Source organism: Heterodontus francisci, chromosome 33 (genome assembly GCF_036365525.1).
Source record: "Heterodontus francisci isolate sHetFra1 chromosome 33, sHetFra1.hap1, whole genome shotgun sequence".
Lineage (NCBI taxonomy): Eukaryota > Metazoa > Chordata > Chondrichthyes > Heterodontiformes > Heterodontidae > Heterodontus > Heterodontus francisci.
The window spans coordinates 17,341,639-17,356,508 of record NC_090403.1 but is presented as its reverse complement, the minus strand read 5'-3'; the positions used below and the strand labels follow the sequence as shown (position 1 = coordinate 17,356,508).

General features: G+C 43.1%; 1 protein-coding gene across 2 annotated transcripts in view; it reads left to right on the top strand.

Moving 5' to 3' along the window:
• The window catches only part of limd2 (LIM domain containing 2), a 60,236-nt gene that overhangs the window by 19,858 nt on the left and 25,508 nt on the right, over positions 1 to 14,870 (top strand). Inside the window, exon 2 of one of the 2 annotated variants that reach the window (XM_068013135.1) lies at positions 7,774 to 7,864. The exons of the other annotated variant lie outside the window; for it this stretch is intronic. Coding sequence (XP_067869236.1) covers positions 7,862 to 7,864 — 3 coding nt within the window. The 5' untranslated portion in view covers positions 7,774 to 7,861. The remainder of the gene's footprint in view (positions 1 to 7,773; positions 7,865 to 14,870) is intronic. 2 annotated transcript variants of the gene reach the window in all.

Below are 14,870 nucleotides of genomic sequence, written 5' to 3'. Positions count from 1 at the left end.
AAAGTGGGTAAATGGAGTTGAGATATAGATCAGCCACGATCTAATTGAATGCTGTAACAGGCATGAGGGGCTGAATGGCCACTCCTCTTCCTATGTAGAAACTGTTCCATTTTCATTTCCATTGAGTTTGATCCAAAGCCAGCTTACCGCCTGAGAAGTGAAGGCGACAATGGTTCCCTATTTATCCTCACCTTTGCAGGCAGAAACAGACAATTGTTACTGCAGGTAAGGCTTTAGATGTTATTCCATTTCATCAATAATGTTTTTTAACTTCACTCTTGTTGAATCACTTGGTTAGACTATGCCACATGAGATTTCTGGGCAGTCTGGAGACCTTGGAGACTGATAGCAGGAAACTATGCCAGCCCTTCTTTGAAAACGTTATTACACATCAAAGGAATAGGAGGCCATTCAACCTCTCATGCATGTTCTACCATTCAGTTAGATCATGGTTGGTCTGTACCTCAACTTTATATACCCACCCTTGCTCTACATCCCTTAATATCATGACCTAACAAATATTTCAGTCTGGATTGCCTTTTGCATGAGTATATTACAGATTTCTACTTGTTTTTGGGTGAAGTATTTTATGATTACACTCCTAAATGGTCCAACTTAATCTTTATCATCACAATGCTCTGTGTGGGGAAGATACTTCAACATTTTAAAATTTGCAGACAACCCAAAACTTGGAAGTATTGTGAACTGTGAAGAAGATAAACCTCAAGAGGACATAGGCTGGTGGAATGGGCAGACATATAGCAGCTGAAATTTCATGCAGAGAATTATGGTCGGAAGAACGAGGAGAGGCAATACAAAATAAAGGATATGATTCTATAAAGTGGGTGCTGGAGCAGAGGGACCTGGCAGTACATGTGCACAAATCGTTGAAAGTGGCAGGGTAGTTTGAGAAAGTGGTTAATATAGCCTATGGGATCCTGGGCTTTATAAACAGGGGCATAGAGTACGAAAGCAAGGAAGATATGCTGAACCTTTTTATAAGTCACTGGTTCTGCCTCAGCTGGAGTACTGTGTCCAATTCCGGGCACCACACTTTAGGAAGGATGTGAAGGCATTGGAAAGGGTGCGGAAAAGATTTATGAGAATGGTTGCAAGGGTGAAGAACTTCAGTTATTTGGATAGATTGGAGAAGCTAGGGATGTTCTCCTCCCAGAAGGTTGAGAAGAGATTTGATAGAGGTATTCTAAATCATGAGGGTACTGGACAGAGTAAATAGGGAGAAACTGTTCCCATTGGTGGAAGAATCGAGAACCAGGGAACACCGATTTAAGGTGAATAGCAACAGAACCAAAGGCAACATGAGGAAAAGCTTTTTCACGCAGCTTGTGGTTAGGATCTGGAATGCACTACCTGGGAGTGTGGCGGAAGCAAATTCAAATGTAGCTTTCAAAAGGGAATTAGATAATTATTTGAAGAAAAAAAATGTGCAGGGTTACGGAGAAAGGGTGGAGGAGTGAAACTAGCTGAATTGCTCTTGCAGAGAGCTGACACGCATACAATGGGCCACATGGCTGCTTCCTGTGCTGAAACCTTTCTATGATTCCATAATACACAGCCAGTGTAAATAAAAACTTTATTAAACCCCAGGAGCTGGTGTCAGGGGGAATGAGTACACACTATACCTACTAACCCTGGAGCTGGTGTCCGGAGTGAGTATACACTACACCCAGCACTTACCCTGGGGCTGATTTTAACATTTAGCAAAGCTAAATGCCGAATTTTGTTGTGAAATAGATTGAAAAATAGTAAAAACACTTTGATCAGGAGATCTGTGAGCCTGCTACAAAACTGTTCCAGGTTTACTGTACAGGGACCACTGGTAACAGATAGTTGGCAGCAAGCCTTGATGTGCAGGTGTCTAAGAGGCCTTATGCAAAATATTTGCTTGAAGCTCAATTCATATTGTTACAACCAGGTGAGAAATGTGTCTAGGGGTCTGTTACTATCTTCACCTGGTCTTATTGTAACAAGATTTAATTTTAAACACACTGTTTCAAGCTCCCCCTTCGTGAATAAAAGCAAAATACTGTGGATGCTGGAAATCTGAAATAAAAACAAGAAATGCTGGAACCACTCAGCAGGTCTGGCAGCTTCTGTGGAAAGAGAAGCAGAGTTAACGTTTCGGGTCAGTGACCCTTCTTCGGAACCCGGGTTCCGAAGAAGGATCACTGACCCGAAACGTTAACTCTGCTTCTCTTTCCACAGATGCTGCCAGACCTGCTGAGTGGTTCCAGCATTTCTTGTTTTTATCCCCCTTCGTGAATCCTTGTTCACAGCTTTCCAATTACACGACAAAGAAATGAGCACAAACAGGCTTTCTCAGGTTTAAAGAAGAAAAAATGAAATTTATTAAACCTTAAACTTAAACTCTAATATGGTTAACCCCTACGGATATACGACACGCCCACACTAGCATGCACACGTGATACATACATGCAAATAGGGACAGAAAAGAGGAGAGGAAAATAGAGTAGAGAGGGGTTTGAGGCAATATCAGAAGAGTTTCTTGTTTACTGTGCTTCGAGCTCACTTGATTGTAGGCAGTCATGCTGTTCGTCAGGGCCCAGTGTTCTTCTTAAACCTTGTTCACGTAGGAGACTTTTCTCTCTTTGAGGTTCACGTGTTTTTACAAGATTCAGTTCTGTGGGAAAGAAATGAAGGCATGCAAACAGGAGAGGAGGTTCTGCTTCAGCTCCAGAAACACACGGCTTTCTGAGTTCAAACACTGTTTTCTCCAATTTAAAACTCTCCTAGTTGGCCAGCAGGTGGTCATGTGACCGACTGGTTTGACCAGGTCTCTTCTGTGTATTGAGGCAGGGACTGGTTCCTCATAATTCCAACACTGTCTGTTACTAGGCAAATGTCTTTCCAGTCAGGGGCTTGCAATTTTAAGTTTTAAAGTTCATGTGGCAAAATAATGTGTGCCTCAATCTTGGCAGGTGGAGTGTTTGCCTGACGATATTCTTAGTAAGATGCACATTCTTGAGTTATTTAGTTTTTCATTATATTTTTAAAGGATTACATTTCCACATTTATGTTATGAAGCTAATCGACACTGCTGGGTGAGGGTTTAGATTGAGAATCGATTTTAAACTTCCTGGCTTCATCTCTGGAGTCTATCTTCTCCCATAACCAAAGGAATGCTCCCCAGCACTTGGGTAAGTGGTTGGGAAAGAGGTTGAAGGGAGGCCAGGGCAAGGAAGCCTAAACTTTCCCTGTGGGCTGGACAGGCTCTTTTATAAGGAAACTTGCTTACCTTTTTTGGGTCACTTCCCACTAGGTTTGCCTGATGGTGTAGCCCCACCAGCATCCCGACGTAGGCCTCTGGTTGAAACAGCAGATGGGCCCTGATGATGTCATCGGAGCCTGATCTGTCTTCCGCTAGGTGTCCCTCTCACCTGGGGTTGCCAACCCTCCAGAATTGCCCTGAACGCTCCAGGAATAGAAGATCAATCTCCTGGACACAGCTGTGCACAAACCAGGGAGAAACATCATCAGTTTTTTTTAAAATGTGCTTTTCCCCCAATTTCTTTGAACATGGTTGGGGAGATGGAGGGAGACATATTGTTTGACTGAGGGTCTGGAATCATCCATTCGGATAACAAATTGTAAGCTCCATTTCCAATTGGTGCAGGAAGGTGGTGCACTGTGAGGATGGACATGTTGGGTGACCAATGGTGGGAGAGCGAAGGTGGGACAGCTAGAGCCAGGTGGTCATATGATGAAACCTCCTGCAATATGTCCAACCTGTTCAGGATTAGGTTAAGATCAGAACCTCTGGGAAGATGGCAGGACCTTGCTGAGGCAGCCCACAGACAATTGTTTCTGCTGGGGTAGGGGATGGGGCTGCGTTAAAATTGCCTCTTTAGTTTTTTGGTGTTGCTGTCTGTAACAGTTACATCTATTGAAGTGCGAATCAAATGATTGGTGGTATTTTCTGCATCACTGCTCCCCGCACACCCGGGAGCTGGGTAACAAGGTACCTGGTAATGCTCATTGCTACTCTATAACTGCTCAATAGCAGCCTGAAGCTCCTGCTTTTGTGAAGAAATGGCTATCAGCTTTCCCCTAACTCGCATTAGAAAATTCAGCATGTGGGGAGTTCTGGGCACTGGCTTCCCAAACCCCACCTCCCACCTCACCACATTATTGCTTCATAGTTCAAGATGTTAGCTCTTGTGTTAAGACTGCTCTGTAACTGTGGCTGAGAGCATGGCAGGTTCCAGTGTGAGCCGTGACTCTGTGGGTAGCACTCTTTCCTCTGAGTCAGAAGTTTGTGGGTTCAGTCGGAATCTAGAGACTTAAGCGCAAAATCTAGGCTGGCATTCCAGTGAGGTACTGAGGGAGTGCTGCACTGTTGGAGGAGCCAGTTTTCAGATGAGCTTTCACAGATATATGTAATGTTATGCAAAATATACAGCAGAGAAACAGGATATTCAGTCCAGCTGCACCATGCCAGTGTTAATGCTCCACATGCGCCTCCAGCCCATGTTCATCTAACCCAATCAGCATATCTTTCTGTTCCTTGCTTCCCCTTAAATGCATTTAAACCGTTTATTATTATTATATGTTAAACTGAGGCCCCATCTGCTATTTGTGAGACATTGCTGTGTGCAAATTGGCTGCTATTTTCCCTACATTACAACAGTGACTGCACTTTAAAAGTACTTCATCGGCTGTAAAGCGCTTTGAGATGTCTTGAGGTCATGAAAGGTGCTATGTAAATGCAAGTCTTTTTTTTTGTCTGAAAACTGGTGCAATGTGCATCCAGAGGCTAGGCCAGTGATAGCCTCGGACCATGCAGCTTATAATTAGCCTGATTGTTGTATACAGGGGAACATCACTAGATTGTTTAAAAGCTGCAGTGGTACTTGGTTAAATATCACTGAGATTTGGGAGGCCAGTAACTGATAGTTTTTAAAGGCAGCATTTATTGCCCATCCCTAGTTGCTTGTGGGGCTGGAGTCACATGTAGGCCTGACTGGGGAAGAGTGACAAGCTGTCTTCTCTGAAGGACATTAGTGAACTCATTAGGTTTTTAGACATTCTGGTCATTTTTTTAAAAATGCCAACCCACAAATGAACTGACTTACTCCATTTCACAACTTGTGGTGATGGGGTTTGCTCGTCCAGTACCACAGCCACTGGACTTGCACGCTGATATCATGCTGCTTCAATCAGCAACTGGAGTCCCGGGGCATGCTGATGCTCCATCTGCCAGCCAGTCTGATGATGGAGGCTGCTTCTATTGATGCCAGCTCACCACAGAAATATAGCACATGACCTCAGGGGAATAGTGGGCAGCGCTCCCTGTCATTATCGCCCTCTGTCCTGGGCCTACAGTCAGATGGAACAGTCAGATAGCAGAATCGGTGACAATCATCACAAGTTCCTCATCCCTTCCCCCAACTCCCATAAAAAAGACAGAGTTAGTTCATGTCTGAAAAGCAGAATTTCATTCTGAGAAATCAGGGGACTCAGACAGTCACAAACTGGGCAACTTCTGCTTCTCCCCAAAGTGGGGTCACTGAGACTTGCGTCAGTTTTTTGCATTTAGGATTATATGCCAGAGAATATGACACATGCATAGAATATATATTTTAATGTTAATGAAAGAACTGGTGCAGTTGTAGTGATAAAATTATAACATATTTAAAAACCTAAGTGAATGATGCAGGAGACTGCCACAGAATTCAGGTCTATAGGGGAAAAGCAGGGCCAGGAAGGCTAAATGGGTAGCTAGTGCAAAGAGAATGATGGACTGAATGGCCTGCTGCTATGGTGTAAGATCCTACAATTTTTTTTTAACATTACATTCATCTGACTATTATATGTAGCAATATCATAAATATGTCCTTCTTGAAAGCAGTTACAATCTTGTGACACACAGGGACAAATTTTCAACATGCGCCTGTTACAGAAACCACCTGATTTTTACTTCAGTGGGCAGTCTCTACAGCAGGCAGTTTTATACCCCAGCAGCAAGTGTACCCATGGTGACCAGAACAATTCATCCCCTCCTCGAATAGGCTTGGATTGAGGTTAAGCTACAGCCCATACGATGCCATCCTTTCAGAAGTTGCTGACTGTGCCTGAAAATTAACAGCAGAAATACGGAATCTGAAATGATGTAGAGTATTGGATTCCTGACCATGAATCAAACACAACGTAAAACAGTATCAACATTAAAGCACAGAGCTGATATAGACCTGATTCTAATCATAACATGCAGTTCCAATGGAACTTTCCCATTTCTTTCCATTATGCCGGAATCCTGATCCAACCATAAGATTTCCCAGCTTATTATGGGGCTCAGCTGTATTTATTTAAGGATTGAGCCCTTAAGCACTGAGTTGAATACTGATTTATTTTATCAGAGATGGTGTGTTTGCGGGCTGTTTCTTCACAGGGCAGTGGGAACAGTATTTGAAGCTGAGCTTGGGAGGGAAGGGTTGCAAAGCCTTCACTCACTCAGTCACTCAGACACACACACACACACACACGCAAGTGCTGGGTACCAAGCGAGCAGAGTTTATGCACGGGCAGCCTGATTCCCAATGGACCTGAGTCCACAGAATCAAACTATCCCATAATTCACAACAGGCACTAAAAATGCATTTTAGGACGTGCCTGTTTGGATGTTTTCAACCCGAAGCCATTTACCATACAGAAACGTAAATGGGCTGTTTATGAAGAGTCAGTCTGTCTCTAAGGGCTTGCTGAGGCTGTGACTTCTTTGGCACTTGGTATCTTTTGTTCCCTTTCACAGCAGTCACGGTAGAATACCCTCGACCCAATGCTACTTAACCCTTGCAGTGCTGATCTCCCTTTCCAGGATGCAAAATGCTTGCTCTGAGTTCCTAACTGCTCAATGATGTAAAAGAGAATTGGAAAAATACAGACAGGAGCTGATTTGGTACTGACCTATACAAAGCAGGAAGGTTTAACGGTAATTCCCTGGCCTGTGCTGAGTTAGCTGGTTTTGGCCAGGTTGACGGTAAATGTGCTACAATCGAAACCAGTGCACTCGGAATGAGGAAGGAAATGAAAGATTGGTTACTGGTTCTGATTGTAACCCAATGGCTTGTGAATGTGCGGAAGATTGAACTCAACCCTGAACCTTCCCACCGTCACTGTTATCTTTTAGTCAGCCCAAATATGGTAAATGTATTAATATTTATAGGAAGAATAAAGATATAGTGGATTAGCACAAATGCTGCTGATGCTGTAAATCTGAAATAAAAACAGAAAATACTGGAAATACTCAGCAGGTCAGGCAGCATCTGTGGAGGGGGAAACAGTTATGTTTCAGGTCAATGACGTTCTGATTAAAGGTCATCGACCTGAAACGTTAACTCTGTTTCTCTCTCCACTGTGGGTTAGCATTTTATGAAGATATGAGGAGCGTCACAGCTCAGTTTGACTCAACATTCCCATCTGCTCATTCCAGTAGAGTTCACCAGCTAGTGATCAGGAGCAGGAAACCTGGCCCAGGGCACCAAGTCCAATTGTGACACCTTGTCACAGTTGGATAGCTGGATCAGCACTTTCTGATTTATAAAACACCTAAAAGGCTGGAGGGAAGAAAGAGGTAGCTGGCACAAACCGAATGCTTTGGGATTGTTGCATTTTGAACAGCTAATGCAGGCGATCATTGAGAATGGTGTGTTAAGCTAGCTTTGTGACTGCTGTTCCCCTTTTATCTACCGTAACTGGCATCCAGTCCACAATCTGATATTATTTCTGTTACAGATGCAGAGAGCCTGTTATTAGAAAAACTGAACTCTACACAAATATATCAGCTTCTTACCTCAACTGTTTCTCAGGACAAGATCAAAACATGGTACGTATCCGTCCCCCAGATAGAGTTGGTGTGGTTGTGGGCCCCTACCCCTGGTTTAGGCCACTGTGGGCGTGTGCCCCTTCTTCCAGTTCAGGCGGGTGTGGGTGTGTGTTCCTCCTCCCCTCCCCACCCCCAGGTTACGACAGGTGTGGCTGTGTGTGTGTCCCTCCTCTGTTAGAGAGGGCTGTTAAAGAGGAGTGAGTGGTGGAGAGTCAGTGGGTTTTAGGAAGGAAATTCCAGAGTATGGGGCCTAGATTGCTGAGGGCACAGCTGCTAGTGATGGAGGAATGTTTGGGAAGAGGCAAAAGTTGGAGGAATGGAGACTTCAGGGAGGCTTTTAGATCTGGAGGAGATTGCAGATGTAGAGGGGTGAGAATTTGAAATTGGGTGGCATTGTTGAACTGCTAACCAATACAAGGTCAAAGGTGACGAGAGTGGTGACCTGCTGTAGGATAGGATTTAGGTTGCAAGAGATTTAGATCAGCTGAAGTTTAAAGAACATGGAGGATGGGAGACCTGCCAGATGAGCATTGGAATAGTCACATCTGGAATTGACAGAGCTTGGTTGATCATTTCAGCAATAGGTAGGCACTGTTTTGGAGGTGGAAGTATGTGTAATGGAATGCATGTAGGATTGATTGTTGGCTCAGGCTTGAATAGGAGACTGAGATTATATAAGAGTCTGGAGATAATGGCTGGGAGGGAGATAGAATCTATGGCGGTGATATGGAGTTTATAGCTTGGTAACAATGGATGTAAGCAAAGGAACTCCCGCTGGGCTGGACAGCAGTGGAAAAAGCATTACAGGATAGCATAGTTGACTATATCAAAGATTGCTGAGAGATCAAGGAGGGATAATGCACAGGGTCATAGTAACAGAGGATATAATTTATGACTTCAGTTAGTGACATTTTAGTGATGTAGCAGAGTGGAAACCTGATTTTATACAGTACCTTTCATATCCTCTGGTTGTCCTAGGGCATGTCACCATCAATGAAGCATAGTTTTGAAGCACAGACATTGCAGGTGAATGTGGTAACCAATTTGTACTGGGCAAAGTTTGTCAAACAGCACTGAGATCAATAACAAGATAATCTGTTTTGGTGGAGGGAGGAATGTTTACCAGGACACTGGGATAACTCTGCTCCTGTTCTTGGAATTATGTCATGGGATCTTCCACATTCACCCGAACTGGAAGACAAGACTTCAGCTTAACATCTCACACAAAAGATGGGATTTCTGAAAATGCAGAACTCCCTGAGTACTGCAGAGATGTCAGCCTAGACAAGTCCATAGTGGAGCTTGAACCCTCAACCATCTGACTCAGGCAATGAATGCTACCAACTGAGCGAAGCTGCTGCTTTAGATGGGTTGAAACCTCCATGAATTTTGGACTTGCTTCCAAGATCTCTTTGCTTTCACTTAATTTTTGCCAGACATCTGTTCCTCCAGCTGTGGATGCCAAGCATTTAAATTCATTTTTGAAGCTTTATTAAAGGCTGAAAACAATATTTACCCCTACCCAAAAACATAGGAACAGGATTAGGCCATTCAGCCCCTCAAGCCTGTTCTGCAATTCTGTTAGATCATGGATGATCTGTATCTTGATTACATTTCCCTGTCTTTGCTTCATATCACTTGATACCCTTGCCTAACAAAAAACTGCTGAATTTGAAAATTTGAATTTACCCCCAGCGCGCCTATTGGGTGGGGTAGGAAGGGGAAAGAGCCCCAGATTTTCACTATTCTTTGTGTCAAATGCTTCCTCGTTTTGCTACTAAATGGCCTAGCTCTAATTATAAGGTTATGTCCCCTTGTTCAGGATTCCCCCACCAGAGGAAATAGTTTTTCTGTACCTGCCCTATCAAATCCCTTTTTCATTTTAAAATACCTTGATTAGATTACCCATCAACCACCTAAATTCAAGTTTATGCGACCTGACCTCATAATTTAACCCTTTAAGGGTCCAATCCCTTTAAATTTGAGCTGTTGGCTAGGTTTTGTACACTGTCCACTGATTAGATGCTGGTATAGTCTAAAGCTGTGCTGCACTGTGGGTAAGCTTGGGCCAGCCAGCCATTTCCACGACAGGTTTTCCCAGTCATAAAAAAGACTCCACTTTATCTGACTAAAATGATGCTCTGTTTCCTTCCAGCTGTGTTCACTTTTCTCCTACCCTTCCCCCACTTTGTGTTTACTCCCATCTTCAAATAACCTTTGAATAACTGCCAATCCTCACTATTTCCTGTTATCGTCTACATTTTTTTTAAAAATCCTAGATTTTATGTATTTCTGACAAGTGCACATCTCTTAACAGCATTGGTACCATTAACATACTTTTATATAGAACATTTGAAGAACAGGAAATAGAAAGTGAAAAATATGTGAAAATCATTTGAGTGTGTAGACATTTTTGCTATTTCTGGAAGAGTTGCAAAGCTTGCATATCTGGTTATGTTGCAAACCTAGGGAACCTGTCCAATGCTCACCATCCACCTGGGGAACCCAGGCTTAAGCTCTATTTCAGTTTGCTATTAGCTGTGGTTCAGTTGGTTGTGCCATCTCCTCTGAGTCAGAAGACTGTGCGTTCAAATCCCAATCAAATCTCGGCTGGCACTCCAGTGTAGTCTCAGGCCCTGTGAGCCCTCTCGAGCAAATGTAAGAGATCCCATGAAACTATTTGAAGAACAGCAGGGGAGTTCTCCCCTGTGTCCTAGCCATTATTTATCCCTCAACCAACATCACTAAAACAAAATATTTATCTATTATCTCCTTGCTGTTTCTGGTACTATGCTTAGCATAAATTGGCTTATGGCCGATACCAAGTGCCAAAGGGGAATTTGGTGCTCGTGGGTATTCAGTGCAGAGGCAGAAGGAGGTGCTTTTTAAAATTATTTTTGTTTTATCTCCAGTAGCTGATGAGTGTTTTTCTTTTGTCTCTAAGCTAGGAAACTGTAACTTGCCATTACTTTAGTTAACTAGTTACTAATTTAGTGAAGTAATCAAATAAATAAGTAAGATTAGACAGACATGGTAGGACAGGTGGTGTGCCGTGCCTGCACCTTGTGGGAGTTTGTGGAAAGCATTGCAGTCCGGACAACCATATCTTGAGCAACTTCGGCTCAGAGTTGTTGAGCTGGGGTCCGAGCTGCAGACATTGTAAGGGCATCAGGGAGGGGGAGAGTTACCTGGACACTTTGTTCCAGGAGGCAGTCACATCCCTTAGGTTAGTAGAACTTTAGAGTTGGTCAATGGTCAGGGACAAGAGGGTGTAACTGCGAGTCAGGCAGATATAGGGATCCAGGATGTAGTGATGGAGGTGCCTCAGCCCTCGACTTTGACCAGCAGGTACAAGGTACTTGCTACCTGCGTGAATGAGAACAAGGACTGCAGGGTCGATGGGAAAACTGACGGTAGGACCATGGTGCAGGAAGCCAAGCGGAGGAAGTGAAAAGGAATATGGTAGTGATAGTGGACAGTATAGTCAAGGATAGATGCTGTTCTCTGCAGCTGTGACAGGGAGTTCCGAAGGTTGTGTTGCCTTGTGTTAGGAAGGACAAGAAGCTAGGAAAAGGTGGAGGGATGACTGTTAATTAATGATGGTATTAGCACATTAGAGAGGGATGACCAAAGTTCAGGAATCCAGGATGTAGAAGCAGTTTGGGTAGAGATGAGAAATGAAAAAGGCAAGAAGTCACTCGTGGGAGTGGTGTACAGGCCCCCTAACAGTAACCATATGGCAGGACAGTGTATAAAGGTAGAAATAATGGGAGCTTGTCAGAAAGGTAGAATAGAATAGAATCATAAAAAGTTTAAGGCACAGAAAGTGGCCACTTGGCCCATCGTGTCTATGCCAACCGAAAAACGATCCACCTATTCTAATCCCACCTTCTAGCATTTGGTCCGTAGCCCTGCAGCTTACGGCACTTGAGGTGCATATCCAGACTCCTTTTGAATGAGTTGAGGGTCTCTACCTCAATGACCCTTTCAGGCAGTGAGTTCCAGACTATCACCACCCTCTGGGTGAAAAAGGTTTTCCTCATCTCCCCTCTAATTTTTCTACCAATCACTTTAAATCTGTGCCCCTCGCCACTGACCTCTCTGCGAAGGTGAACAGACCCTTCGCCTCCAATCTATTCAGGACCCTCAAAATTTTGTACATTTCAATCAGATCTCCCCTTAGCCTTCTCTGTTCCAAGGAGAACAGCCCCAGCCTATCCAAACTTTCCACATAGCTGCATTTTTCCAGTCCTGGCAACATCCTTGTAAATCTCCTCTGTGCCCTCGCTAGTGCAATTACATCCTTTCTGTAATGAGGTGACCAGAACTGCACACAGTACTCAAGTTGTGGCCTAACCAATGAGTTATACAGTTCCAGCATAGCCTCCCTGCTCTTGTATTCTATACCTCAGCTAATAAAGGAAAGGATTCCATATGTCTTCTTAACCACCTTATCAACCTGACCTGCTACCTTCAGGGATCTGTGGACATTCATTCCAGGGTCCCTTCTTCCTCTACACTTCTCAATATTTTCCCATTAATCGTGTATTCCTTTGCCTTGTTTGACCTCCCCAAATGCATTACCTCACACTTCTCCAAGTTGAATTCTATTTGTACTTTTCTGCCCATCTGACCAGACCATCAATATCTTCCTGCAGCCGACAGCTAACCTCCTCGCTGTCTTCCAAACGGCAAATCTTTGTGTCATCCACAAACTTCCTGATCATGCCCCGTACATTTAGGTCCAAATCGTTAATATACACCATAAAAAGCAGGGGACCCAGTACTGAGCCCTGTGGAATGCCACTGGAAACAGCCCTCCAGTCATTAAAACAGCCGTCAACAATTACCGTTTGTTTCCTGCCACTGAGCCAATTACATATCCACCTTGCTGCATTTCCCTGGATCCCATGGGATTTTATTTCTTTAACTAGTCTGCCATATGGGACCTTGTCAAAAGCCAAAAAAAAAAATGTACGGCGATAATCATGGGGGATTTTAATCTACATATGAACTGGAAAGAGCAGATGGGCAAAGGTAGCCTATATGAGGAATTCATAAAATGTCTTTGGGACAGTTTCTTAGAACAGCATGTTCTGGAGCCAACCAGAGAGAAGGCTATACTAGACCTGGTATTATGCAGTGAGATAGGATTAATTGATGACCTCATAGTTGAAGGCGCTCCTAGGTAGCAGCGATCATAATATGATTGAATTTTACATTCAGTTTGAGGGAAAGTAGAGTGGGTCTAAGACTATTATTTTAAACTTAAATAAGGGCAATTATGAGGGCATGAAACCAGAGCTTGCTTAAGTGACGTGACAAATCAAGGTCAATAGAGATGCAGTGGCAGACATTTAAGGGGATATTTCAGAATACACAGAATAGATAAATTCCAACGAAAAAGAAAAATTCCAAGGGGAGGACCCACTATCTGTGGTTAACAAAAAAAGTTAAAGATAGTATCAAACTTAATGAAAAAGCATATAATTGTGCAGAGATGGGTGGCAGGTCAGACGATTGGACAGAATATAAAAAACAGCAAAGAATGACGAAAAGATTGATAAGGTGGGAAAAATTAGAGTACGAGAGAAATCTAGCTAGAAATATAAAAACAGATATTAAGAGTTTCTATAGATATTTATTAAAGAAAAGAGTTAACAAAGTGAGCGTTGGTCCGATAGACAGTGAGTCTGGGGGATTAATGAGGGAAAATAAGGAGATGGCAGATGAATTGAACAGGTATTTTGCATCAGTCCTCACTACAGAGGAAACACGTAACATCCCAGAAATCGCTGTAAATCAGGAAATGGAAGGGAGGGAGGAACTCTAAAAAAACTACAATCACCGGGGAAGTGGTACTGAGCAAATTGTTGGAGCTGCGGGCTAACAAGTCCCCGGGTCTTGATCGACTTCATCCTAGGGTCCTAAAAAAAGTGCCTAGTGAGATAGTTGATGCATTGGTTTTAATTTTCCAAAATTCCCGAGATTCAGGGAAGTTCCATTAGGTTGGAAAAAAGCAAACATAACTCCTTTATTCAAAAAGGGAGACAGAAAGCAGGAAACTACAGGCCTGTTAGCTTGACATCTGTCTTAGGGAAAATGTTAGCTATTAAAGATGTTATAGCAGGGCACTTAGAAAAATTCAAGGTAATCAGGCAGACTGAACATGGTTTTGTGAAAGGGAAATCTGTTTAACCAATATATTGGAGTTCTTTGAAGAAGTGCAGTGGATAAAGGGGCACCGGTGGATGTACTGTACTTAGATTTCCAGTAGGCATTTGATAAGGTGCCACATCGAAGGTTATTATGGAAAATAAAAGCTCATGGTTTAGAGGGTAACCTATTGGCATGGTTAGAAGATTAGCTAGCTAACAGGAAACAGAGAGTAGGCATAAACGGGTCATTTTTCAGGTTGGCAAGATGTAATGAGTGGTGTGCTGCAGGGATCAATGCTGGGGCCCCAACTTTTTACAATTTATATTCATGACTTGGATGAAGGGACTGAAGGTATGGTTGCTAAATTTGCTGATGACACAAAGATAGGTAGGAAAATAAGTTGTGAAGAGGATATGAGGAGGCTACAAAGGGATAGAGATAGGTTAAGTGAGTTGGCAAAGACCTGGCAAATATAGTATAATGTGGGAAAATGTGAAATAGTCAATTTTGACAGGAAGAATTAAAAAGAAGCATATTATCTAAATAGTGAGAAATTGCAGAGCTCTGAAATGCAGAAGGATCTGGGTGACCTAGTGCATGAATCGCAAAAGGTTAGTATGCAGGTACAGCAAGTAATTAGGAAAGCTAATAGAAGGTTATTGTTTATTGCGAAGGGAGTTGAATACAAAAGTAGGGAGGTTATGCTTCAGTTATACAGGGCATTGGTGAGACCACATCTGAAGTAGTGCGTACGGTATTGGTCTCCTTATTTAAGGAAGGATGTAAATGCTTTGGAGGCAGTTCAGAGAAGGTTTCCTGGACTAATATTTGGAATGGACGGGTTGCC